This window comes from Ornithorhynchus anatinus, chromosome X1 (assembly GCF_004115215.2).
Source record: "Ornithorhynchus anatinus isolate Pmale09 chromosome X1, mOrnAna1.pri.v4, whole genome shotgun sequence".
Taxonomy (NCBI): domain Eukaryota; kingdom Metazoa; phylum Chordata; class Mammalia; order Monotremata; family Ornithorhynchidae; genus Ornithorhynchus; species Ornithorhynchus anatinus.
The window spans coordinates 49,794,793-49,821,707 of NC_041749.1; the positions used below are offsets into that span (position 1 = coordinate 49,794,793).

At 44.4% G+C, this 26,915-nt stretch overlaps 1 protein-coding gene across 1 annotated transcript; it reads right to left on the reverse strand.

Annotated features, from left to right (window-relative positions):
- Nucleotides 1-1,420: 1,420 nt before the first annotated feature.
- Nucleotides 1,421-26,915, reverse strand: CCDC174 (coiled-coil domain containing 174). The gene is made up of 11 exons (XM_029051948.2): nt 26,782-26,915; nt 19,469-19,573; nt 18,688-18,788; nt 17,313-17,371; nt 14,818-14,998; nt 6,995-7,090; nt 6,597-6,730; nt 6,070-6,164; nt 5,254-5,386; nt 4,370-4,519; nt 1,421-2,027 (listed from the first exon to the last, which is right to left on the reverse strand). The coding sequence occupies exons 1-11, from the start codon at nt 26,821-26,823 to the stop codon at nt 1,741-1,743; spliced, it is 1,383 nt and encodes a 460-aa protein (XP_028907781.1). The 5' UTR covers nt 26,824-26,915; the 3' UTR covers nt 1,421-1,740.

Sequence of the window (26,915 nt, forward strand, 5' to 3'; positions counted from 1 at the left end):
AAAGTAAATAGAGAAGGAGCAATCTCACTGAGCACTTACTGTGTTCAGAGCACTGACACATGCTTGGGCTGCACAATCCAGTAAAGTTGTTAGACACAATCCCTGCCCTTTCCCCCTCACTCCCCTTTTATTTACCTCTTCCCTGATGTAGTAATAATTATAATAATGATAACAGTGATATTTGTTAAGTGCTGAGCACCAAGCACCAGGATAGATACAAGATAATTAGGTTGGGCAGTCCCCATCCCACATGGGGCTCCCCTAAGAGGGAGAACAGGTATCAAATTCCCACTTTACAGAGAGGTCACTGAGGCGCAGAGAAGTGACCTGCCCAAGTTCACACAGCAGCTACGTGGCCTTCCTGCCTTCCTGAATAAAACATGTCCCCCTCCTGCCTTGTTCTGCCTTTTGCCCTCTCCCTATCCTTCCCAATTCTCAGTCAAACAGCAGACTCCTTGCCTCTGTGCCCCCACTCTGCCTCATCCCCTACGGAGTCTTGAGAGGAACATCAATCTTAAGATAATGATCTTAATCTTTGCCCATCAATGCGTTTGGGGCTGTAGTGCCCCGGATGACAAATGCCCGCTTCCCACTTTATCATTTCAGTCACCACAGTGACAGGGTTTGTGAGTGAAGGTGAAGCAGAGAGAGGGCAAAACCCAAGGTTTAAGGTGAAAGCACAATGGTGAATGACCCTGTCCACCAATGATAAATTAGCTTGCTCATCAAAACTTGGAATTCTAATTTTCTGCACTTCAAAGGGTTCCCTAACGTAATCCGGACTTACTGATCTTCTCTGGTTTGAAATTATACCACCAGGCTCAGTGTTTGGATACTGACCTGTATTTACCACTGCAACAGAAGCGAATAATCTTCCCTAACATAAACAAAGACAAATGGCTTCAAACCTGAAGAAACTCACATAAAATCTTCTACTTTGACAAGAAACTCAAAGTAATTAAAAGGGCAGCACTCACCTACATATCCATTTTTCTTTTCTTTTTCTTCTACATTTAGTATCTGTCTCCCATGTTAGACTCTAAGCTCCTTAAGGGCAGGGATTGTCTTTATTGTCCTCTACCAAGTACTTAGTACAGTACTCTGAAAATGGAAGGTACCCAATAAATACTGATTGATGGGAGGACGGGAGGAAGGGGAGGGACGGAATACAGGGGAGAGGTTTCCTTTCAAGCTTCTCCACTCATCAATCCTGAAAAAGTTAGGACTCTATTCTGGAAAGATGCAGGATGAGAGGGGTGTGATTGCAGTCTACAAAATCATTTCAGGTGCATACAGGGTGAAAAATAATGATCACTTGCCAAAATCCACACCAGTATGAGGGGACATCTAAGGAAGCTTAAAGGAGGTAGGTTCCAAACGAACAAACAAACAAAAAATAAAACATCTCTCCACACAGCAGGAAGTTAGCATCTGGCACTCTTTATCACATCAAGTTGTGCACACTGAAATTACCTGGGGTTCCAAGAGAGCTTTGGATACATTCATAGGTGTGAGATTTAGAATAGGTTACTCAGTGGACAATTAGTGACGTTGATGGCACACCTACAATCAATTTGGATTGCTGCTCAGGCAGGTAATCATATTCAAACTCTTCCCTCAAGCACTGCCTGTCAGAGAGCAAAATCTAGGATGGAATTCAACTTCCATTATTGAAGTGAAACTATTTTTTGGAAATTCTCTGCACAATACAAATTTGGGAATGAAGAGTTGTTTCTCGGCTCATGTTACTTGTTTGTAATATGATAAGAGAGCATCTAGGCTTTCATACGCTGGTTCCGGGGCTTGTGGGGGACTGCTGGTGGAGGGCTGCGAGGAGAGGAACTCTTGGTCCTGGTTAAGGCCTTGCCCCAAACCATTAAATGATGATCCAGCTCGGTTCCAAGCTTGGCTGCTCAGGTTTCCGATTCTCATCTGACCCACAAAGTAATCAGAAGGTGGGCCAAATTCAGGATGTCTTTCAGCCCTGAGAACTGACTGCCTCTTCGACCACTGTCCGAAAGAAAACTCTATTGGGAAACAAGAAAGAAAGATCTTGTAAGGCTTTTTTGGATCTGTGACCTTTGGACATTTGATATTCACCCCACTGTCAACCCCACAGCATTTGTGTACAGATCTATAAATTATAGGTTACAAATTATTTGTTCATATTAATGTCTCCCCTCTCTAGACTGTTATGGGCAGGGAAAGTGTCTGCTAATTGTTGTATTGTCCTCTCCCAAGCGCTCAGTACAGTGCTCTGCACATAGGAAGCACTTGGTACAATACCACTCATTGATTTTCCACCCCCCAAACCCAAAGGATCCCCGAAATCTTAACTAGAAAGTTTATTTTGTTTTTTCATCACACTTGACCCTCCAATATCAGATCCAGTCATATTAGCTGCTTCCGATGTAAAAATTCTAATATCCTAGTAAAGAAGGATTCTGACGGCAATGCAAGGAAAAATACAAAATCGAATTTCACTATTTGTACCGCTAAAGTTGAACTAAAAGACTTTGTCCTTTGTAGAATTCGTATTTAGAAGTCTTGGGACTCTCAAAAGAGGGCTGCAGTGGTGAGCTCACTATGAGCTAAGATTAGAGGGCCTGGACTAAGGATATCTTTATTCTAGCTGATTTGCAGCTTTTGGGGTTTGCTGTAATTCCAGATAAGGCAGGACTTGTGTGATACTTCACAGTTGTCCCAGTGGGTGCACATGAATTGCCACAGGCCAGAAGTACTGCATGTGAGGAATTTCCTAGTGGCATCACAGCTGCCATGCTTGCTAGGTGGGTGAGGGTCCTCTGTGGCCCAATTAATACCAGCAGGCTATCCAAACCTGCCCAACCCAACTTACTGGAGCTTGCCTGACATATATCACAGAACTGGCACAGATCAAGAGGAGATTTGTGCAAATCCTAAAGCCCTAGCGCTCCTTTCTGGCACCTGACACCTGCCAAAGGTGACTTAGAAAGAGGCTATCCCTCTTTGTGACCACTCCTCTAAATCACAGCTGTTACCCTGAGCCCTGGACAGTTTAGTTGAGTCCCCAAGCTGGTTATGGCAAGGGGCCACTAAACTACAACCAGGAATCAGCTTGGCCGAGAGAAGAAGTTTGGACTAGTGGATAGAGCACAGGCCTGAGAGTCAGGAGGACCTGGGTTCTAATCCCTGCTCCGTTAGATGTCTGCTGTGGGACCTCAGGCAAGTCACTTCACTGGGCCTCAGTTCTCTCATCTGGAAAATGGGGATTAAGACTGTGAGCTCCATGTGGGACTGGGACTGTGTCCAACCCAATTTGCTTGCATCCACTTCAGTGCTTAGTACAGTGCCTGGCACATAGCAAGCTCTTACCAAATACCTCAATTATTATTATTACTCTTATAAATCACTCCCAGCAGAGAGCTGGTTGATGCTCCAGTCTGTAATCCCTCTTTTTGTCACGTAGGGCCCACTGTAGGCTCAATTAGTACCTCTTTTCTCACATCTCCTTGCTGGGGAGATTAGGCCTCAGCGTGGCTGGGTTAGACCTGTCAAGATAGCCAACAGCTGCATTGCTGCTGCAATTCCCTCTTCCCCAACTATACTGGCATTTCTCATTCCAGGCTGGGTTCTACTTAGTCTGAGCCAGTGGCTGCACACTTTGGGAGAAGTTGGAATGCTCCTTTCAATATTTTAATCTAGGAGAAGGAAATATTGAGTTTAAGCTAGGGTTTGGATAAGTATGCAGTTATGGAAATACTAGCAGGCAACCAATGTAAAGCCATCCAAACACAGTTTAACCAGGACGGCTGAGACCTTATGTTGCATATGATTTTAAAAAGGCTTTCCTAAATGGTTTGATGAATTCAGACGGTCATGGCACCAATATCGAAGAGCAACTGTTAAAGCTTTGTAACTTGGGTTACCCAATGACTGGTTTTCAAGTCATTTCCACAAAGGATTCTTGAAAATTGATCAGTTTGGTAGGCTTCCCACCCCCCCTACAATGGGAAAGTTTACCCCACCCCCCCACAACTCTTAAGTCAGTTTCTAGACACTGAAACGCATCACGTTCAAGGATCACAGGGAATCTTAAGAGACCCACAAATATAAACCATGAAGTGCTTGCAGCACAAAAGCACCTTCTCACACCCCCATTCAGGTTTCTTGCTGCACCCTCCCACAGTCAAACTTGGTGTCAGAGTAGTACACCTAGAATTTACACACAAAAGGACAGAAAGCTTTCAAATGATATGGTCGGATGACACACAAAAGGACAGAAAGCTTTCAAATGATATGGTCGGATGACACCAAATACACTTACCTTTGCCTCTGTCCCACTCTCGGCTTTCAAATGATATGGTCGGATGACACCAAATACACTTACCTTTGCCTCTGTCCCACTCTCGGACGTAAGGTACACCAGGCTTTGTATCTTTTCTCTCCTCAATTAAGACTTCCACCTTATTACTTTGGGATGGAGCAGATATCATTGGAGCATGTTTTGGCTCCGAGAGCCCGATAAGCTCTTCCCCCCCTGGTTATTTTGAGAGGAAACAAAACATTGTTGTGATAAATGGTTCCAAAGTTTCTTTGTAGGTTAAATATATGTCTGAAAGAAGAACATCTGAACGATCAACCAAAATCTGAAATTTAAAGAAGGCACAAACCAGCCCTCCTTCCTAATTTTTCTCCCCAATCCCCAACACACTACCCATTTGGGCCAGGCATTTGCTGCCCCCTCACTTTTCATTGCCAAAACTATGTGGGGGAGACTGGCTTGTGGAACTTTAGGGCAGTCAGCTTGCAGAATTTGATTGCGGAATGGAGGGGCTGTCATTTTTGTAAAGTGTAAACACCCTTTTCAAATTCTTGGAATTTAGCACTTGTCAAATTTGTACTACATTTCAAATTTGTATTATATGTCTTAGTTAATACAGGCATCCATATAGAGCTATTGTGAAGACTGAAATGAAACAAGTCTGTAGACTGTAAATACAAATTTAAAGTGACTTCACTGAATTGTTGAACTTCTATATCCCTCTCACACTGAGGTTTACTTTGTGTCATTTCTCTAATGATCACCTTAAAAATACATTTTGGACAGTGTTTCATTCGCATCAGTTGCTCAAAGACAACATGCCCCAAGTTGCCCTGTGTGCTTTGAGGCTCAAATCAAAAGACATAGTAATAATAATACAGTGATCGTTAAGCACATATGCACCAATTACTGTTGGGGTGGAATCCCCCGCCCCCCAAAAAGTGACATACTTTCAATTTCTTCTACTGTTCCATCTTTGTTCAATTTCTTCAGCTTCCTCTGTCGGAGTTTCATAAGCCTAGCATCCAATACAGCCTTTCGCTTTTCCTTTATATTTTCCCGTTTGGTTCTCTGGTCTGTAGTCTAGATAGCAAGTATGAAAATATCAGAGAATGAAATTTTACCTTGAAAATAAGGGCAAATACTATTTCCTTACTACTGCCTTCCTCTGAAATGATAAGTGTCAGTCCCTGAGTGACACTTCAAATAAGTGCAAATCGGGCACCTTTAAAAATAAAGCAAGCATATCAAAGAACTGATTTTCCTAGCTCTCAGAAGCCCAAAATACAAATGGGCTCCTATTTTGATATTTTCAACTCATAGGTGAGCCTTTCTATTACAGGCTGGAAATTCAGGGAGAGATGATAGATTAATTAGCCCTCCCAGTGAGAAGGAAAGATTATTCCTCAATCACTTTGCAGTCCTCATATCTAAACTCATCCCCAAAGGAGGACTGAGTCATTATCACTTACAAGATATGACCTCAAAAGGGACTGCTTTGAAGTATTTTAATTTTTTTTTAAAAAAACCATCAAGCATTTACAAGGAAGCAGTAGGCCTAAAACAGAGCAGCACTTGACTCTAAATTGTGTGCCTCAACTTTTGAACCAATACAGGCATTTGCAGAGCTGCCCTCTTCATTGCCTACATTTTTAGAAAAAATCAGTTTGATTTTTGCTCTGCTCCCAGACAGCTAATGCTTTACAGTGACAAGGAGAGACTCCACCTCCCTTTCAGGCTTTGGATACCTACTATGAACTTCATACCTGTTCTCGCAGCATTTCCAGAGTCTCCATTTGCTTGTTTCTCAGGGATTTATCCCGGGCAAAGGCAAAATACCCAACACCAAGTTGCCGAGCCTCTGAAATAATCAAGTGTATCCAGAATGTTAGAGTTCCCTGATTCACAAACTACAGCCAGGCCCAATTATTACTAGGGCATGAAAGGGAAAGAGAACTAATTGGGATGTTGAAGAAAGGACCTGAACAAAAACCTCACAACTAACTGTACCCTCTTGTTTCCCAACTCACAGAAGAAATGTTTACTAAGTAGCTTTGGAGCTCTGCAACTTCTCTTAAAATTTAAGGGCTAACTGACCTCATTCATGGGAAGGTTTTTTTCCCCCTCAATGTTTAATAAGTGATTTTAAAAACCAGTTATGAAGTAAAAAAGTGGACTATCATGCTAGACCCCAGCATTTCTGTATTACAGCTGCTGATACCAGCAATTAATTATCCCTTTGTCTTTATACGAAGATCATAAATAAGAGAATCCCAGTCAACACAAAAGGTACCATTTTCCCGAAGGTCCTCATAATGTATGGGTCCCATGGGTCTGCTCAGCGCCTCCTTTTCTTCCTCTTCCCACTGCTGCCGCTGAAGTTCTCTCTTCATGTCTTCGGATAAAAGGGTTTGTTTAGCACCAAGCCTAGTTTAACAACAACAACAAAAAAAAATTGGTAAAATCTCAATTAAGTGCCTTGTTAGGCATCTAGGATACAGGTATTAATGGAAATGTGGGATATGACCAATTCCATAAAGAAAAAAAGATGAGGATATGATTTCATATCCCCCTGTGGAAAAAAAAATTCAGAAAATCAGAAACATGTACTTTTGAAGATGTTTAATGAGTGAGTTATATTTAACAACAGTAGGAACAGTTGTATTGGTATATTTTTTCACCATTTCGTACCGTTTCACCTGAAGATTTTCATCCATTTTCAGAAGATTTGGTAGATCCTTTCTCATACAGCGTCTGGATCGACCGAGGCAATCCACATAATCAACCCTGAAATGAAACAAAAGCTGTATCAGCAAAGATTTGTATTCTCACACTCAAAAGGTTTCTCAAACAGAAAAACTGGGCCAAGTGAGAATGAAGTGGACATTTTCCCAAAGACAGTGAGCCCATCTGGGCAAGGGACTGATATCTACCCCAGCGCTTTGCACATTGTAAGCACTCCATAACAATAACTGTATTATTCTTGCATTCTATTTTGTAGAGTTAGCCAAAAGAACTTGCTCACCCCATAATGCCCGCATCTGTTAAGAACAAGTTTACAAACTTTAAGTCGATCTACTAGGCATATCTCCCCAAGGTATTTATAAAGTCTTTTTGGCTACTTTATAAAATAAATCACAACTCTCGCCACACTCTATGTAGTAACTCAGACACTTGCTTCCAGTAAGGATCGTGGCTACAGCCCAACTACAAAAACAGGATCAAAGCCCACGAGAGTTGAACTGGGGAGTAAGGAAGGGAAGAAGGTATGAAGGAAGCAGGAAAATGTGGTCTGCACAATGGACTACTGACACTGTTCAATGGACTTTGTAAACCTGGCTTCCAGGGTTCTGGAGAAAAGCCAATGAAATAGTCATCTCTGCCATGCCCTCCTCTCACAACTTGGGCCTATGGAGCTTTCCTATTAAGCCACCAATCGGTGTTTTCTCAGCAGCAAAACCAGTGGGGCTGGAAGCAACCCAAAAGGCCCTTTGATCACCCCTTTACAAGCCAGAGTGGGATAACGAAAAGGTCCAAGTTTGGTCTGTTTCGTTTTAGGTGTTTCTGTCAGTGATTATGTCCACAGCTCCTTTGTAAAGTTACTCCATGAACTCAGTACACCAGAACACCAGACTCAACCCAAAAAAGAGGGAATTATATTTGGTATTCTCTTCCATTGCTTTGTGGCAGTTTACCTCACAATGCTAGTGGCCCATTCCTGCTATTCCTTTTATTCCCCTCTTTTTCCAAGCTTCTTAAAAAATCTTTAAGTATCCCCCTTGGCCACACCCTACCTCCCTTTTCCTTTGAGTATTCATTCATTCAACTGTATTTATTGAGCACTTACTGTGTGCAAAGTACTATACTAAGCACTTGGGAGAGTACAATACAACAAAAGATACATTCCCTGCCCACAAAGAGCTCACAGTCTGGAGGGGGAGATGGCTACCTTCCTGTTCTATTCTGTTACACAATCCTTTTGCTGCCATAGGTAATGGTTAGTATTTTATCTGAGTTGTATAATTGCACTACAGGGTAATTTCTCTTTTACCTAAAAGTGCTCTGTTGATGTAATTTTCTGCAGTTGATATAGAAGTACTTTTTTTTTTTTTTTTTTACTTCAGTGCCTTCTGCTAGGACAAAATATCCTGTTCCTTCTTTTCAAAGGTTTGTTGTGATATTACCTATAAATCTGTTGCAAAACATTCAACTCTTCAAAATGCATCATCCTGAATTAGTCTGGTTCCTCTGCTTTAACCTGTCCAGTTTGGGTGGGATCCAACTGCCACCCTACCTCAACTTCAATGAAGTACGCAACCCAATCCCAAAATGTTTTTCCCCATTACTGCTACACATGAAATACTAGTCTGCATTACACGAAAGCTTTCAGTCTGCCAATATTTTGCTATTTTCCCCTTTTAACTGGTACACAGCCAAGTACACTCCTATAACAGAGTGGGGGTAGGATGTGTGAAGAATGTCGTGTTTTGGAAAAACTGTGTTAAAGTAACTATTGGTCAATGGAAATTAGGGTTAGTAGGTAAGTGATCCTCTTCCCCCTCCCCCTACTCTTCCCCCCACCAAACCCCCTCTTCACCCCCTCCCCCCTTCTCTCTTCCCCACCCATGCCCCATCCCAGTCCTCTTGTCCCACCGCCACCCCTCATCCCCCTCTCCTCGTCCAGGGCCCCGCCACCTCCTTCCCATCCAAACCCTCCCCTCCCCCCGCCCTTCCCCCCCTCCTCCCCTTGCACCCACAGCTACTTTCAAGTGTGGCCTCTGGAACCCCCGCTCTATTACAGGCAAGCTACCTTTCATCCATGACCTTTTCCTCTCCCGCTCTCTCCTCCTCCTCGCCCTTTCGGAAACGTGGCTCTCTCCCGAAGACACGGTCTCCGCCGCCGCTCTCTCCGGCGGAGGCCTCTCCTTCTCCCACTCCCCCAGACTCACCGGTAAGGGAGGAGGCGTCGGCTTCCTCCTCTCGCCCCGATGCCGCTTCCGCACTATCCCTCCTCCCCCCTCCCTCTCCTTCCCCTCCTTCGAAGCCCATATCATTCGCCTCTACCACCCACTCCAGTTATTTGTCGCCGTCATCTACCGCCCTCCCGGTCCCACCTCCGACTTCTTCAACCACCTTGACCCCTTTCTCACCTTCCTTCTCTCCTTCTCTCTGCCCACTCTGATCCTTGGAGACTTCAACATTCATACGGATGTACCCGACGACTCCTCTGCCGCCCGCCTGCTATCCCTCCTCGACTCTGCCGACCTCCTCCTCCACCATACCGCGCCCACTCACTGACTCGGTCACACCCTCGATCTTGTCATCTCCTACCGCTGCACTATCTCCTCACTCACCAACTCTGAAATCCCTCTCTCGGACCATAACCTTCTCACCTGCCTCATCTCTCACACTCCCTCCCCCTGCAAATCTTCGCTACTGCCCCACAGAGACCTCCGCTCTCTCGATCCCATCCGTCTTTCCAATAGCATCTCGCCTCACCTTGCCGCCCTGTCCTCTCTTCCCACTCTCGACGATCAGGTCTCCGCTCTCAACTCCACCCTCTCTACTCATCTCGACTCTCTCTCCCCCCTTTCCCTCCGCCGCTCTCGCGCCACTAACCCACAGCCCTGGATCACCTCCTCCGTCCGCCTCCTACGCTCCTATGCTCGAGCTGCTGAGCGCTGCTGGCGAAAGTCCAAGCACCAAGCCGACCTCACACACTTCAAATTTATCCTTTCCTGCCTTAACTCTGCCCTCTCCTCCGCCAGGCAAAGCTTCTTCTCCTCCCTCATCGACACCCATGCCCGTCACCCCCGCCGATTGTTCCGGACCTTTAACTCTCTCCTTAGGCCCCCTGTTCCTCCCCCTCCCCCATCTCTCACCCCTAATGATCTGGCCACCTATTTCCCCACGAAAATCAACACGATCAGGTCTGAGCTCCCCAAAGTCACCCCTCCGCCTCTCCCCTCCCCCCCAACAACCCCCTCCCCTACTTTCCCATCCTTCCCTGCAGTATCCTCAGAGGAGATCTCCTCCCTCCTCGCAAGTGCCACCCCCTCCACCTGCGCCTCGGACCCCAATCCCTCTCACCTTCTTAAAACCATCGCCCCTGCCCTCCTCCCTTCCTTAACTTCTATTTTTAACCACTCAATCTCCAAGGGCTCCTTCCCCTCTGCCTTCAAACACGCCCACGTCTCCCCCATCCTAAAAAAACCCGCTCTTGACCCCACTTCCCCCTCCAGTTATCGTCCTATCTCCCTACTACCCTTCCTTTCCAAAATCTTAGAACGAGTCGTCTACAATCGATGCCTAGAATTCCTTAACTCCCATTCTCTCCTAGACCCCCTCCAATCTGGCTTCCGTCCCCTCCACTCTACCGAGACTGCTCTCTCTAAGGTCACCCATGACCTCCTTTTTGCCAAATCCAATGGCTCCTACTCCATTCTGATCCTCCTTGACCTCTCTGCTGCCTTTGACACTGTCGACCATCCCCTCCTCCTCCATACCTTATCTCACCTTGGCTTCACGGACTCTGTCCTCTCCTGGTTCTCCTCTTACCTCTCTGGCCGATCATTCTCGGTCTCCTACGCTGGAGCCTCCTCCCCCTCCCATCCTTTAACTGTTGGAGTTCCTCAAGGGTCAGTTCTTGGCCCTCTTCTGTTCTCCATTTACACTCACTCCCTCGGTGAACTCATCCGCTCTCACGGCTTTGACTACCATCTCTACGCAGATGACACGCAGATCTACATCTCCGCCCCTGTCCTCTCCCCCTCCCTTCAGGCTCGCATCTCCTCCTGCCTCCGGGACGTCTCCACCTGGATGTCGGCCCGCCACCTAAAACTCAACATGAGCAAGACTGAGCTCCTCATCTTCCCTCCCAAGCCCGGTCCGCTCCCAGACTTCTCCATCACCGTGGATGGCACGACCATCCTTCCCGTCCCGCAGGCCCGCAATCTCGGTGTCATCCTTGACTCGTCCCTCTCCTTCACCCCACACATCCTATCCGTTACCAAGACCTGCCGGTTTCACCTCTACAATATCGCCAAGATCCGCCCTTTCCTCTCCACCCAAACGGCTACCTTACTATTACGGGCTCTCGTTATATCCCGGCTAGACTACTGTGTCAGCCTTCTCTCTGACCTCCCTTCCTCCTCTCTCGCCCCGCTCCGGTCTATTCTTCACTCCACTGCCCGGCTCATCTTCCTGCAGAAACGATCTGGGCATGTCACTCCCCTTCTTAAACAACTCCAGTGGTTGCCTATCGACCTCCGCTCCAAACAAAAACTCCTCACTCTAGGCTTCAAGGCTCTCCATCACCTTGCCCCTTCCTACCTCTCCTCCCTTCTCTCTTTCTACCGCCCACCCCGCACGCTCCGCTCCTCTGCCGCCCACCTCCTCGCCGTCCCTCGGTCTCGCCTATCCCGCCGTCGACCCCTGGGTCACGTCCTCCCGCGGTCCTGGAACGCCCTCCCTCCTCACCTCCGCCAAACTGATTCTCTTTCCCTCTTCAAAACCTTACTTAAAAATCACCTCCTCCAAGAGGCCTTCCCAGACTGAGCTCCTCTTCCCCCTCTACTCCCTCTGCCATCCCCCCTTTACCTCTCCGCAGCTAAAGCCTCATTTTCCCCTTTTCCCTCTGCTCCTCCACCTCTCCCTTCCCATCCCCACAGCACTGTACCCGTCCGCTCAACTGTATATATTTTCGTTACCCTATTTATTTTGTTAATGAATTGTACATCGCCTTGATTCTATTTAGTTGCCATTGTTTTTATGAGATGTTCTTCCCCTTGACGCTGTTTAGTGCCATTGTTCTTGTCTGTCCGTCTCCCCCGATTAGACTGTAAGCCCGTCAAACGGCAGGGACTGTCTCTATCTGTTGCCGACTTGTTCATCCCAAGCGCTTAGTACAGTGCTCTGCACATAGTAAGCGCTCAATAAATACTATTGAATGAATGAATGAATCTTAAGATACTACCATGACTGACATTTTCTGGTACAAATTCCTATATTAAAGTCCCATCCAAGAGTAGAATGTTTTGCACCTTTACAGTACTTATTACAGGAAAATGAAGAGTGGCAAAGTTTCAGAAACACAAATGCACAAAGGGAAATAAAGCTGGAAAGTGTAGATACATCAGCTCTTGAACATGAAGCAGTAAAAAGGATACATGGGTTCCAGGCCCAACTGTGTGACCTTGGGCAAGTAATTTAAGCTGTTGGGACCTCAGCTTCCTCATCTGTAAAATGAGGATAAAATAGATTGTGAGCTCTGTATAAGGTCCCCCTATGTCTAATCTGTTATCTACCATGGTGCTTAATACATAGTAAATACTTAACACCTAAATAATTATATGTATTTTTAGGTTTGTCTCCACCATTATAATGTAAACTCTTCATGGCCAGCAAACATTCACTTCATTATTCTGTATTTCCCAAGCACCTGGGGGTGGGGTGGGGGAGAGAAGAGAGAGAGCGAAAGAGACAGAGACAGAGACAAAGAAAGAGAAAGAGCGTGAAAAGAGAGAAGAGACAAAGAGAGAGAAAAGAGAAGTTCTAGCCAAATGGATTTTATTCCTTGAATGATTATTTGTCACCTGGGATTTAACTACCAAAGAGTTTTTACACTTAGAATGCTGGAGTTTATTTTAAAAGAAAAATGTCAGAAGTGATGGACAAGCATCTTCTTTCTCCATACTGTGGCATGTGGCACGTCCTATAATCTTGTGAGCCACTTAACTCCAGATAACTTAAAAGCAGTTTGTGGTGATGTGGCTATCATTATCATCAAGTAAATTCTTTCACTAACCCCTTCAAAGGAGGTAATATTTCTGATATGTATATATTTATTCTCTCTCTCAAAAATCCATCCAGGAGAGGAAAAGTACACTTTGTATATTATTAAAGCTGCCTGAACTGCATCAGTTAAGTGATAACTATTATATTCTCTGATTACAATTCCTTTGCAATACATAGTCCTCATCAGCAATACATCTCCAAACATTAAAAGGTTGGAGTTTCAAGTGCTTCCATATGTAGGTTACTTTTCTTTCCTCCATTTTGGTTTCCCTATTTGCATATGTGTGTGTGTGTCTGTGTGTGTGTGTGTGGTGGGGGGGGCTCCTCGTTTTTGTATCACTTTCTTCTTGGTATTTGCAAGAATATTGGAAAAAAACTCCCCACCCTTATTAGTGTCAAAGTGTCATGTTTAATAATGGCTTATGCAAAATGGGCAATGATAGAGCAGCGCTTGAAGCCCAAGTCCTTCCAAAGGTTCTTTGACTGAAGATTGCACTTTTTAACCAAGCTGACCATCTAGCTATGTGTGCTGCTGGCCACAGGGGGACTGTGAGAGAGTGTGGAAACTCTCTTGATGCAAACCCTCGTTATTATTGCAAAAAACAAGAACATGATCTGGCAGAGATATTTCCCCTTCCCTTTTCCCCAATCCTAAATCAAAGTCCTATGAAACACAGGGAATCTTATTCTGGTTGTTAGTTGAGGGAGCCAGCTGTACCAATTGACAGCAGCTTTGGTGTCTGAACAACCCTAGGTTAGGATGTGTTGGATTTACTCTGAAAGCAAGGAACCAGAAAAGATGCCTTCCTACTTTTTCACGGTCAAACTGTGAAATGTTTTCAACAGGACCCTCAAACTATGCAAGGCTTTTTTTTTTTTAAAAAAAAAAAAAAAGAGACAGGATGGATCCATCTTATCCCTTTCAGTTTATTTTTTTTTATTTTAGGGAAAGAACGATCTACATTATCTGACTATTTACTAAAGAATATGGATTGCAAATTGCAATCCATCTGTTTTAGCTCTGCATAATGGTCAGTACCACCTGAATATGAAAACTGATGTGCAAAAGAAGTAGGTGGTGGTGCAGGCACCTATTTTAACAAATAAGAAAAAGGGTCAGATTAGATTCTGTCCAGATGACCTTATTTTGGGGCACCTTTTGATGTGTATTAGCTCCTACAAAATGTTAAACTACAAGTTTATCTGACTTAATGACCAAAGAGCCACATTTGCACCCAATGATCTTAAACCACACCTAGAATAACCTACTCTATTCCAAACATACTAACTCCCAAAGAAACATTAATATAAAGTAAGATTGAATGTGAAAAAGTTGAGTAATTGTTGGAATAGTAGCTAAAAAGAAAGCTTAAGTCAGTCGATGCAGATTGCAAATGAGCTATGTCTGTTTTTACGGTATTTGTTAAACGTTTACTATGTGTCAAGCACTGTTTTAAGTGCTGGATTAGATACAAATTCATCAGGTTGGACACAGTCCCTGTTCCACATGGAGTTCACAGATTAAGAAAGGCAGAACAGCTACTAGATCCCCATTTTACAGTTGAGGACACTGAGGCACAGAGAAGTGAAATGACTTTCCCAAGGTCACATTGCATGCAAGTGGCAGAACCGGGATTAGAGACCAGGTACCCTGACTCCCAGGCCTGTGCTTTTCCACTAAGCCATGCTATTTCACAACAGAATATAATTTTACAAACCATTCTTCCCCAGGTTCCCGTGGAAGAGGAATGTCTAGATCAGAAACACTCTCCTCTTCATTTTCCATCCTTTCTGGTTTCTTAGTAGGTATGCAACTCTCACAAGACGTCCACTTCTCTTTGCGTTCATTTATGATCTTCTGAGTGAAATCCACGAGATAGAGATTCTCAGTTTCTTCATCTGAAGTAGAAGAATCAAATATCACCACAGATCAAGAAATCAATATAAAATAGCCTCATACCTCCACAGCACTTCAAGGCATACACTGACTATGAGATGAAGAGTTACAAAAACTAAAAAAATACCCCTGAACTCAATTTACATAAAAACATTGAGATTCCAAAATTTTCTCCTGCCCTATCACTATGGAAAAGTTTAATTCTTTGAATGTTATATACTAATGATAGTCAGTGAAATTCAAGATAAATACATTATAAATTACTGAAACCTCTCAGTATAAAGAACTAATATTTTCTGAAAAAATTGCCTGTAAAGACAAAATGCCATATAGTTGAGTCATAATTTTCTGTGAATTGAAGACTATGTAACTGGAGATGTATTATGGAAAATAATTTAGTTCTAATACAATTAGTTAATTGGCTCATCTAGTCTTCTTTTTGTACCTCTCTCACCCATGTAATGCTAGGGGGAAAAATTCTCTCTTTCCCTAAGCCTCACAAGGGACTGAAGGAGTAGCAAACAATTATCAATCAATCTCTGAAATTTCCTGAGCACTTACTGCAGGCAGAGCACTTTACTAAGCACTTAGTACAATAAGTTAGTAGACACGATCCTTGCCCACAATCTGGATAAATTTCAATGCATGAGAGAAGTTCCCAGAGCAGCCACTCAAATACCTTCTCCCCAGAGAGGGTCCATCACCAGCATTTGAGTGCTTACTGTGTGCAGGGCACTGTACTAAGCACTTGGGAAAGTTAAACAGAAGCAGGAGATGTATTTCCTGCCCTTCTAGTAGGCTCCTTTTGATTTTTTCCACTCTGTAACAATAGTTCTGATGCACCTCTTTCTTCTTCAGCAGATCACAAGAGAGTGTGCAAGAACAAAAGACCTTAAGCTTACGATGCTGAAGACTCACTCTGAAGATTTTGGCATGTTGTCAATGAGAATCTAAGTATCGTTCACTGATTTTCTGAATATGGGGTTGTGATTCCAAGGATGCTTGTCCCAGAGTTGCAGAGATGAAAATCTATTTGAATTTTTTTCCACTAAGAACAGATCATGGAGCTCTATAGATTTAAAAGGAAGACACTCCCTCTTCCTCTCTCCCTTTGGTACGAGAATGAAGAAATGATTTCAATCTAGTCTGTTCCACTACTGCAGATGCTGTACACTAGAAATAGCTGGTAGGAAAAGAAAAAAAATTCTTAGAATTAAAAGTTATCGGGGTTAAATTTCTGTGTTGAGAAAGAGCACAAACATAATTTTTTTAAGCACTTACTATGTGCCAGGCACTGTAGTATGCTTTGGGGTAGATAGTTGTTGGGCAGGGATCATGTCAACCAACTCTGCTGCACTGTGCTCTCCCAAGTACTTAGTACAGTGTTCTGCCCCAAGCAAGCACTCAAATACCACTGACGGATGAATGGATACAAGCTACTCAGGTTGGACACAGTCCCTGCCCCACATGGGGCTCACAGTCTAAATCCCCATTTTACAGATGAAGTAACTGAGGCCCAAAGGAGTGAAGTGACTTGCCCAGAGTCACACAGCAGACAAGTGGTGGAGCCGGGATTAGAAGCCAGGTCCTTCTGACTCCCAGGTTCAAGCTCTATCCACTAGGTCATGCTGTTTCTCTAAGTATAACTGGAAAATACGTGTGCCACTTTGCTCTTACTGAGTTTGGCTAAAGAAACAGAATATCCCTTTCTCTTAAGACAATTCGATGACTGGGCAACATGGTGGAGGATCACCAACTGGGTCCCACAGTTTTGCTGGAACAGAGGTTGGCAACTCACGGCAGTCAAGACACATCTGGCTCTTCTTGGACCTAACTTTGGCTCAAGAACGGGGCTTTGGCTAAGTGTTGGCTGTGGGTGGGGGGAGGGGGAGGCGGCAGAAGGTTATTGTCAGTTCAGGTCCATCACACCACCCCTTCCCTTCCTTGTCCTCCCCTACACTTTCCCAACTTGCAGCCATTCAACTGTATTTGAGCACCTACTGTGTGCAGAACACTGTACTAAGTGCTTGGGAGAGTACAACACAACAATAAACAAACACATTCCCTGCCCACAACAGATTAGGTACTTTTTATAGCACTGGGGTTGTCAATTTATAAATAGTTCAGCTGACCGGTTTCTCACACAGGGTGGGATTCTCTCTCTACATGCAATGCAAATGGAGTGAAGGTGACTAAACGAAGTATACTTAATTTCTGAAGTAGCAGGCACTTAATTTGTATCTGACTGCCTGCAGTGCTCTATGCAATGTACAAAATCCTGAAATAGACACAACTATGGTCCCGAATTTTGTTCACCTGGAAAGTCTCCTTTTGTCATATTTTCATATAGTTTGGCTTTCTCTTCTAACTTCTCCCTAAAAGAAGAAACACAGCATTAGAAATAGTTTGTACATATGGAATTCCTTTGCCAGGATCCCCAACTGCAGTTTGTATTAGGTGCCAAAAATATGATTTCATCAGATTACAAAAAGTGAAAATCTGTAATCACCTCAAAAAACAAACCCAAAAAAAAGGGGAAAAGGGGGGAGGGGGTGCCTTGCGTATAAAATAGAGAATACTTTGTATTCCTCATATAGTGTTAGCATAACAATGACCACTAGTTTGATTGCAAGAGTTGCATAACTCTGGAATATCTTTCTTGGAAAATCTCCTTTAAAAGCAGGTGATACAATCCCAACAGCGAAACTACTTAAAATGCAGTTTGGCCTGAAGGCAGGGGGATGGACTAGATGATAGCTGGAAAACTTTTCCAATCCTACAATAACCAGCTGCAATGGAGTCAGGGGCCAAAGGGAACTTGACAGATTATCTCCTACATTCCTCTGGAAAAACAAAACAAAAAAAAACCCCACTAAATACATTTTTCAAAAACTCTAGAAGGGACACTCCAGAATTCATCAGGTGTAGAAACCTCATAAAATTGATGGAACACTAATAAATTAGCAAATAACTTCTCATCGGGACATTCCTGCAGTTTGGATTTTCCAGAAAAAAAAAATGAAGACACAAAGTTTTAAGTCATCTGCCCAAGAAGACGAGAGACTGTGGAGTCAGAGGTGAGTTCTAATTTTATACCCACCTCAGTCCTCCACACCAGAGGACACTTAATACCTGTGATGACAACTATCCTGATTTTGCCATTTACCCAGAGTGTGACCTTTCATAAACCACTTAATCTCCAAGGGCTTCAATTTCCTCATAATAATAATAATAATAATGTTGGTATTTGTTAAGCGCTTACTATGTGCCGAGCACTGTTCTAAGCGCTGGGGTAGACAAAGGGGAATCAGGTTGTCCCACGTGGGGCTCACAGTCTTAATCCCCATTTTACAGATGAGGGAACTGAGGCACAGAGAAGTGAAGTGACTCGCCCACAGTCACACAGCCGACAAGTGGCAGAGCTGGGATTCGAACTCATGAGCCCTGACTCCAAAGCCCGTGCTCTTTCCACTGAGCCACGCTGCTTCTCCAATCTAATACACTAGGAAAATATTAACCTGGTGTTTAGGATTACAGAAAATGATTATGGTGATCCTGGGCAAACACAAAAAAGACATCAAACCAAGCCCAGAACTGGAATTTCTAATTTACAGTTCCATAGGAAGTCCACTCAACCATACTACTCCTCATTTCCACCCTTAAACTCTAAACCAAGCTTGTCTCATCACACCTTGCTTTGTCAAGTGTTTTTTGCTCCTCAATCTTCTGTTCAGCATCTTTTTCAGCACGGTCTGAAACTCCAGCATTTTGTTTATTCCAGATACTTGGTTTCTGAAAAATAATGCATAATACAGAACTCCAAATGACAAAAATCTCTATCTGTTTTTAAGCAAATATTGCTAATTTCAAGCCAGGGTCAGGATACAGAATGCAGAACTCCACTGTAATGTACAAACCTCTAATACAGTACAAGAATTTGAAGCATATATTACCACTTATAACATTTATCTACTCCCTAGTTATGGCTTCAGTCAATTCTCTAGTCTTATAAAATGTGTATATCTTGAAAATGATAGTTTTATATCATGCTAACACAGATATTAAACACCATTAACACAATAAAAGTTATACAGCTCTTTATATTGTGTTTACATCATTTAATCGTTCCTCTCCAAAGCCTGCAACTCCAGCTGATAAATACATCTAGTGTTTTTTTTGTTGGTTTTTTTTATACTAACTCAGCTGAATAGAATGGTAGCTTTTGACTAATGCACTGTGTAACTGCATTCATGGTACTAATCGAACAGCAATGATTTCTGCTACATGTTGAAAACCTTCATTAAAAATGTCCAATTTTTCAAAACCTCAAATTGTATAGGTGACTGAGCAAACCACTCGGATAGAGTTTTTTAGTTTCTGGAATGCTTATGCAATAGGTAGCATTTATACCTTTGAAAATACTAATAGTAAATCCCCTGGGTTCAAATAAAAAGAGATGTTAAAGTTTATACCTTGTTAGTTGTTTTCTTCTCTCTTGGAACACCAGCATTTTTCAGAAGCTTTTCTTGTTTGAATTGTTCCTGCTTTCGGTAAAGTTCAGCCTTCAGGTCTACTAACTACATAAAATATACAGAAAATTAGTTCTAGTTTATGGATTTTTAAGCTGACACTGTGATAAACAAAAAAAGTAATATTCCATAGCTCCACAAAAATACCTGACTAGAGAACCTAGAATGGCTCCAAATTTTTAAATTTGGAAATCAGTACAGAAGAAAAAAAACAACAAAAAACCCCCCCACATCTTGCCTCCTTCCAATTGCTCATATCTCACACCTTCCCCAACCTCTTTTAATAGCCACCTGCAAATGAAAGACTTCTTTATCCCCCTTAAGCCCCTCCTGCTCTTCCCCCCTCTTGCTCCAAATGACCATGCCAACTATTTCATCAATAAAATTGAAGCCATCAGGTGTGATCTCCCAAAAATCTCCCCCGCTCCCTTCCAGTAACACCCACCTCCTGTTCCTTCTTTGGCTCTCTCTTCCTTAGCAACAGTTTCTCAAGAGGCACTCTCTTGTCTCCTTAAAATCAACTCACTCCACCTGCACCTCCAAGATCTCATTTAAAACACTTGCTCCCCCTTTTCTTCCCTCCATGACTGCCATCTTCAACTGTTCATTCCCCAGTGGCACAGAGAAGCAGCATGGCCTAGTGGAGAGAGCACAGGCCTGAGATTCAGAAGGACCTGGGTTCTAATTTCCAATCTGCTAATTGCTTGCTCTGTGACTTTGGGCAAGTCACAAATAATCAATCATTTATTTCAGCACTTGCTATGTGTACAGCACTTTACTAAGCACTTGGGAGACTACAATATAACAGTCAATAGACATGTTCCCTGCTCACAGCAGTCTAGAGGAAGTCTCCCACTCACCAACTTGGACACACACTTGATCTCATCATCTCTAGTCACTGTACAATCTCTACCTTCAACTCTGAAATCCCTCTGACCACAACCTTTTCACCTGCCTTCTCTCCCACACACCTCCTCCCTGCAAATCCATCCTGTAATAATGTTGGTATTTGTTAAGCGCTTACTATGTGCCGAGCACTGTTCTAAGCGCTGGGGTGGATACAGGGTCATCAGGTTGTCCCACATGAGGCTTACAGTTAATCCCCATTTTACAGATGAGGTAACTGAGGCCCAGAGAAGTGAAGTGACTTGCCCACAGTCACACAGCTGACCAGTGGCAGAGCCGGGAGTTGAACTCATGACCTCTGACTCCGAAGCCCAGGCTCTTTCCACTGAGCTACACTGCTGTAACCCCCCAGAGACCTCCAATCTTTTAACCCCATCCAATTTTCTCAACTCATCATGCCCCATTAGCCTCCATACCCAAACTACCTCCCTTAATGATGCAATTGATGTCCTCAACACTACCCTCTCCACTGAACTCAAAGCAGCCACTCCCCTATCCCTTCCATCTCATACCACTAACACTCAGCCCTGGATCACTGCAGTCCACTTCCTCTGCACACAATAAGCGCTCAATAAATATGACTGATTTGGAGCCAGACATTAATACAACTAAATAATTTCAATTGCAGATATGTACGTGAGTTCTATGGGGCCGAGGGAAAGGTGAATAAAGGGTGCAAACAATGATGATAATAACAATCTGGTATTTGTTAAATGCTCGCTGTGTGCCAGGCACTGTACTAAGTGCTGGGGTAGATACCAAAAAAAAAAAAAAATTGGGTTGGACAGTCCCAGTCCCACTTGGGGCTCACAGTCTTAGGAAAAGCAATGTAGCGAAGCGGCAGCACGCCAGTCTAGAAGGCTGCCGTGTGATTGTGGGCAAGTCACTTAACTTCTCTGTACCTCAGTTTCCCCATCTGTAAAATGGGAATAATAATATCTGCCTTGTCTCCCTACCTCACAGGGTTGTTGTGAGGGTTAAAATGAACTAACTAATGTGAGACCACTTTGGTAATAAAAGCACTATAGCAAATTAAAGTATTATTATTGAGAAGCGACATGGCGTAGTGGATAGAGCACAGGCCTGGGAATCAGGTCATGGTTCGAATCCCCGCTCTGCCAGGTGTCCGCTGTATGACCTTGGGCAAGTCACTTCATATTTCTGGGCCCCAGTTCCCTCATTTGTAAAATTTGTAAACTATCTTGTACCTACCCCAGCACTTAATACAGTGCCTGGCATATAGTAAGCACTCAACAGTCCTCTAGATTGTAAGGTCATTGTGTGCAGAGAACATGTCTGTTAATTCTGTTGTAGTTTACTCTCCCGCACACTTAGTACAGTGCTTTGCACATAGTACACCCTCAAATATCACTGATTAACAAATACCATTAAAAAAAATACTACAGTGCTGAGGATACATATAGTTAAGTCCTTAAGTGCTAACAAATAGTTGACAGGTTTACAACTGATGGAGGCAGGAGAGCTGAGAGAGAGGTTCAGTAAGAAGGCGGGCTTGGGAGCAATGAAGAGAGTGAGCTGGGGAAGAGCATTCGTTTGTTCGCTCAATCGTATTTATTGAGCGCTTACTGTTTGCAAAAGACTGGACTAAGCAGATGGAGAGTAGAATGGTATGATGGGGCAAGTTGGTGAAGACGCTTGAAACCCATGTGGGGTGCTCTGCACATAGTAAGCGCTCAATAAATACTACTGAATGAATGAGTTTAAGGTTGGTGTGGAGGGACACAAGCAACCAGTGAGTGTTTTGAGGAGAGATGTGAGCTGAGTGATGTTTCAAGAAGACGATCCATGCAACAGTGTGTAGTATACATTGAAGGGGAAATAGGAGCTAGAGAGACCAGTAAGGAGGTGGATACAACAGTGCAGCCAACAGTCAATCATATTTAAGCACTTACTATGTGCAGGGCACTGTACTAAACGCTTGGGAGAATACAAACAACAGTATAACAGACACATTCCCTGCCCACAATGCTATTACAGTCGGGGGGGAGGGGGGCGCGGGAGAGACAGACATTAATATAAGTAAATTATAGATATGTATATAAGTGCTCTGGAGGTTGGGAAGAGGTGGCAAATAAAGGGAGCAAGTCAGGGCAACTCAGAAGGAAGTGGGAAAAGATGAAATGAGAGCTTAGTCTGTCACATATGAAGAGGGAGGAAATTCCAGGCCAGAGGCAGGACGTGGGTGAGAGGTGTGCAAAACAGATGAGATCGAAGAAATCGAAGAACCACGAGAAGGTTGGCATTAGAGGAGCAAAGTGTGAGGGCTGGGTTATAATAGGTGTGGTGAGGTTGGAGGGGGCAAGGTGATCAAGTGATTTAAAGATGATGGAAAGGAATTTCTGTTTGATATGGAGGTTGATGGGCAGCCACTGGAGGTTCTTGAGGAGTGGGGAGACACGGCCTGAACATTTTTGTGGAAAAATGATCCAGGCAGCAGAGTGAAGTCTGGACTGGAGAGGGAAGAGACAGGAGCCAAGGAGGTCAGCAAAGAGGCTGATGCAGTAATCAAGGTGGGATAGGTAGGATAAGTGCTTGCATTAACAAGGTAGTGGTTTGGGTGGAGAGGAAAGGAGGGATTTAATAATAATAATGTTGGTATTTGTTAAGCACTTACTATGTGCCGAGCACTGTTCTAAGCGCTGGGGTAGACACAGGGGAATCAGGTTGTCCCACGTGGGGCTCACAGTCTTCATCCCCATTTTACAGATGAGGGAACTGAGGCACAGAGAAGTTAAGTGACTTGCCCACAGTCACACAGCTGACAAGTGGCAGAGCTGGGATTCGAACTCGTGAGCCCTGACTCCAAAGCCCGTGCTCTTTCCAATGAGCCACGCTGCTTCTTAGTGATGTTGTGAAGGTTGAACCGACAGGATTTAGTGACAGATTGAATATGTGGTTGAATGAGAGAGGAGTCAAGGATAACGCCAAGGTTACGGATTTGTGACGCAAGAATGGAGGTGCTGTCTACAGTAATGGGGAAGTCAGGGGGAGGGCAGGGTTTGGGTGGGAAGATAAGCCAGTCGTTACTTATTGAACGTTTACTGAGCGCAGAGCACTGTACTGACCACTTGGGAGAGTACAATATAACAGATAAGAAGTTCTGTTTCGGACACGTTATGTTTGAGGTGATAGCAAGACATCCAAGTAAAGAGGTTTTGAAGGCAGGTGGAAAAGCAGGACTGCAGAGAGGGAGAGAGATCAGGGCTGAAGATGTTGATTTGGGAATTATTCACACAGAGGTGGTAGTTGAATCCATGAAAGCAAATGAGTTCTCCAAAAGAGTGGGTGTAAATAGAGAATAGAAGGGGACCCAGAACTGAACTTGAGGTACACCTACAGTTCAGGAGTGGGAAACAGAGGAGAAACCCGTGAAAGAGCCTAAGAATGAGTGGCCAGAGAGATAAGAGGAGAACCAGGAGAGGACAGTGTCAGTGAATCCGAGGTTGGATAATGTTTCCAAGAAAAGGGGGTGGTTGACAATATTGAAGGCAGTTGAGAGGTCAAGAAGAATCTGGATGGAGTAGAGGCTGTTGGATTTGGCGAGGAGGTCATGGTTGGTGACCTTTGAGGGTGGTTTCTGTGGCATGAAGGGGCTCAAGGAGAGAACTGGAGGAGAGGAATTTGAGACAGCGGGTATAGAAAACTCGCTCAAGGAGTTTGGAGAGGAATGGTAGGCGGGAGATAGGGCGATGAGTGGAAGGAGCTGTGGGGTCAAGGGAGAGTTTGGTTTTTTTTAGGATGGGGAGACATGAGCAAATCTGAAAGCAATTGGGAAGAAGCCATTGGAAAGCAAACAGTTGAAGATGGCAGTCAGGGTGGGAAGAAGGGAGGGGGCAAGTGTTTAGATAAGGTGTAAAGGGATGGGGTCAGATGCGCAAGTAGAGGAGACAGATTTTGAGAGAAGGCAGAAGGTCTCCTCTTGAGATACTGCTGGGGAGGATGGAAGAGTTGAGGAAGGGGCTGGAGAGAACAGGGGAGATTTTAGTGAGATCGAGTCTGATAGTTTCAATTTTTCAAAGGAAGGTAGTTTGGGTATGGAGGCTAAATGGGGTCTGACGAGTTGAGAAAATTGGATGGGCTTAAAAGATCAAAGGTCTCTGTAGGGGAAGAGGACAGATTTGTGGGGAGGAAGTGTGTGGGAGAGGAGACAGGTGGCAAGGCAGTGGTTGGATAGAGGGATTTCAGTTGGTGAGGGTAATTAATGATGGTATTTGTTAAGCGCTTACTATGTGCCAAGCACTGTTCTAAACACTAGGGTACATGCAAGGTAATCAAGGTGTCCCATGAGGGGCTCACAATCTTACTCCCCATTTTATGGATGAGGTAACTGAGGCACAGAGAAGTTAAGTGACTTGCCCAAAGTCACACAGTTAAGTGGTGGAGTCAGAATTAGAACCCACGACCTCTGACTCCCAAGTCCATGCTCCTTCCAACTAAGCCACGCTGCTTCTTTGCGGTTAGAGACTGTATAGTGATTAGAGATGGTGAGAATAAGTGTGCATCCAAGTTAGTGAGTGGGAGAGCTGGAGTGGAGCCATGATATAACCATAGCCATAATATATAATAATCATAATAAGAATAATGATATAGCCATGATATAACCACGTTTGTCCCAGTGTGGTGGTAGTTTGGGTGGAAAATAAGGGGTGGATTTGAGAGTTCAAGAACACACAGGATCTGGCAGCAATGTGAAAGTTGAAAAACAAAAGGTAGCCAAAAATGAGATGGGCCTGCCCCAAAACACAAAGCTTGGCCCAATCTCTGCATCACCAGTTTCTAGTTCATTCATTCAATCATATTTTTTGAGCGCTTCCTGTGTGCAGAGCACTGTACTAAGCGCTTGGAATGTACAAGTCGGCCACAGATAGAGACAATCCTTACCCAACAACGGGCTCACAGTCTGAAAAGGGGAGACAGTGAAACAAAAGTAGTCAGGCACCAGTACCATCAAAATAATAATAATAATGATAATGTTGGTATCTGTTAAGTGCTTACTATTTGCAGAGCACTGTTCTAAGCGCTGGGGTAGATACAGGGTAATCAGGTTGTCCCACATGAGGCTCACAGTTAATCTCCATTTTACAGATGAGGTAGCTGTGGCCCAGAGAAGTTAAGTGACTTGCCCACAGTCACACTGCTGACAAGAGGCAGAGCCGGAATTCGAACCCATGACCTCTGACTCCCAAGCCCAAGCTCCTTCCACTGAGCCACGCTGCTTCTCTGATAAATAGGATCAAAGATGTATACACATCATTAATAAAACAGAACAATAATATATACAAATATACACAAGCGCTATGGAGAAGGGAATGGGGTAGAACAGAGGGAGGGAGTAGGGGTAATGGGCAGAAGGAAAGGAAGGGCTCAGTCTGGGAAGGCCTCCTGGAGGAAGTGGGCTCTCAGTAGGGCTTTGAAGAGGGAAAGAGTGTTAGTGAGTGACCTCCAACGCATGGCACGGTACTAAAGGGCTTGGAAGGTTACCCTAGGGAGTCGTTGCCACGATCCCGGCCCACAACTCGCTTAAAGAAGTTGCCAAAAAGAAAATGGAAATTATGTACAGAAGTGCAAAGCGAGATGGTGGCTGGTGGCTACGATCAACTTAGTACAGTGCTCTGCACATAGTAAGCGCTCAATAAATACTATTGAATGAATCAGATGCAAAAAAAAGGGCTCATACAAGCCAGAGCAAGGGCAGCTCAGTGCCTAATTTTTTGGGAAGTGGGGGGAGGGGAAGAAACGGACAAAGGAAGGTGATTCGGGTGCTGTGCAAGGAGAAGCAGGAACCGAATGCGAAAAAGACAAGCTTCCCTGGAGCCCAGGGCGATGGTGTAGTGGATAGAGCACGGCCTGAGAGTCAGAAGGTCATGGGTTCTAATCCCGCTTCCACCACTTGTCTGCTGTGTGCCCACAGGCAAGTCACAACTTCTCTGTGCTTCACTTCCCTCATCTGTAAAATGGGGAGGAAGACTGTGAGCCCTATGCGGGACAAGGAGTGTGTCCAGCCCGATTAGCCTGTATCTACCCCAACGCTTAGAACAGTGCCTGGCATCTAGTAAGCTCTTTATTACTCGGGGTGGAGGGAGGGCGGGTCTCATTTCCCCCATAGGACAGGGTGTCTCTGGTCGCCGACTACTGTGTACATCTTTAATCCCTGGCCCGTTAAAGTTCGCGATTTGAGGAGAGGAAAGAAAAAAGGGGGGAGAGGGCGAGGCGGGCTGGAGGATGAAAGTGCCAGGAGGGAGCTCCTTTTGCCTTCTAGGCCTCGCCGAGAGGACAGGGTCTCGAGGTCAACAGCTCGCCCGATCCCGCAAAAAGGGGAACCAACTCACCGAGCTGGATGGCACGTCCAGAGGCTTTTTCCTGCGATCCATAACGGGCTATTCTGCGAGGAGATCGAAAGCCCCGACGAAGAAACTACTATCGGAAACGTCGCTACCACCGTTTAACCGTTCCGGGACGCCGT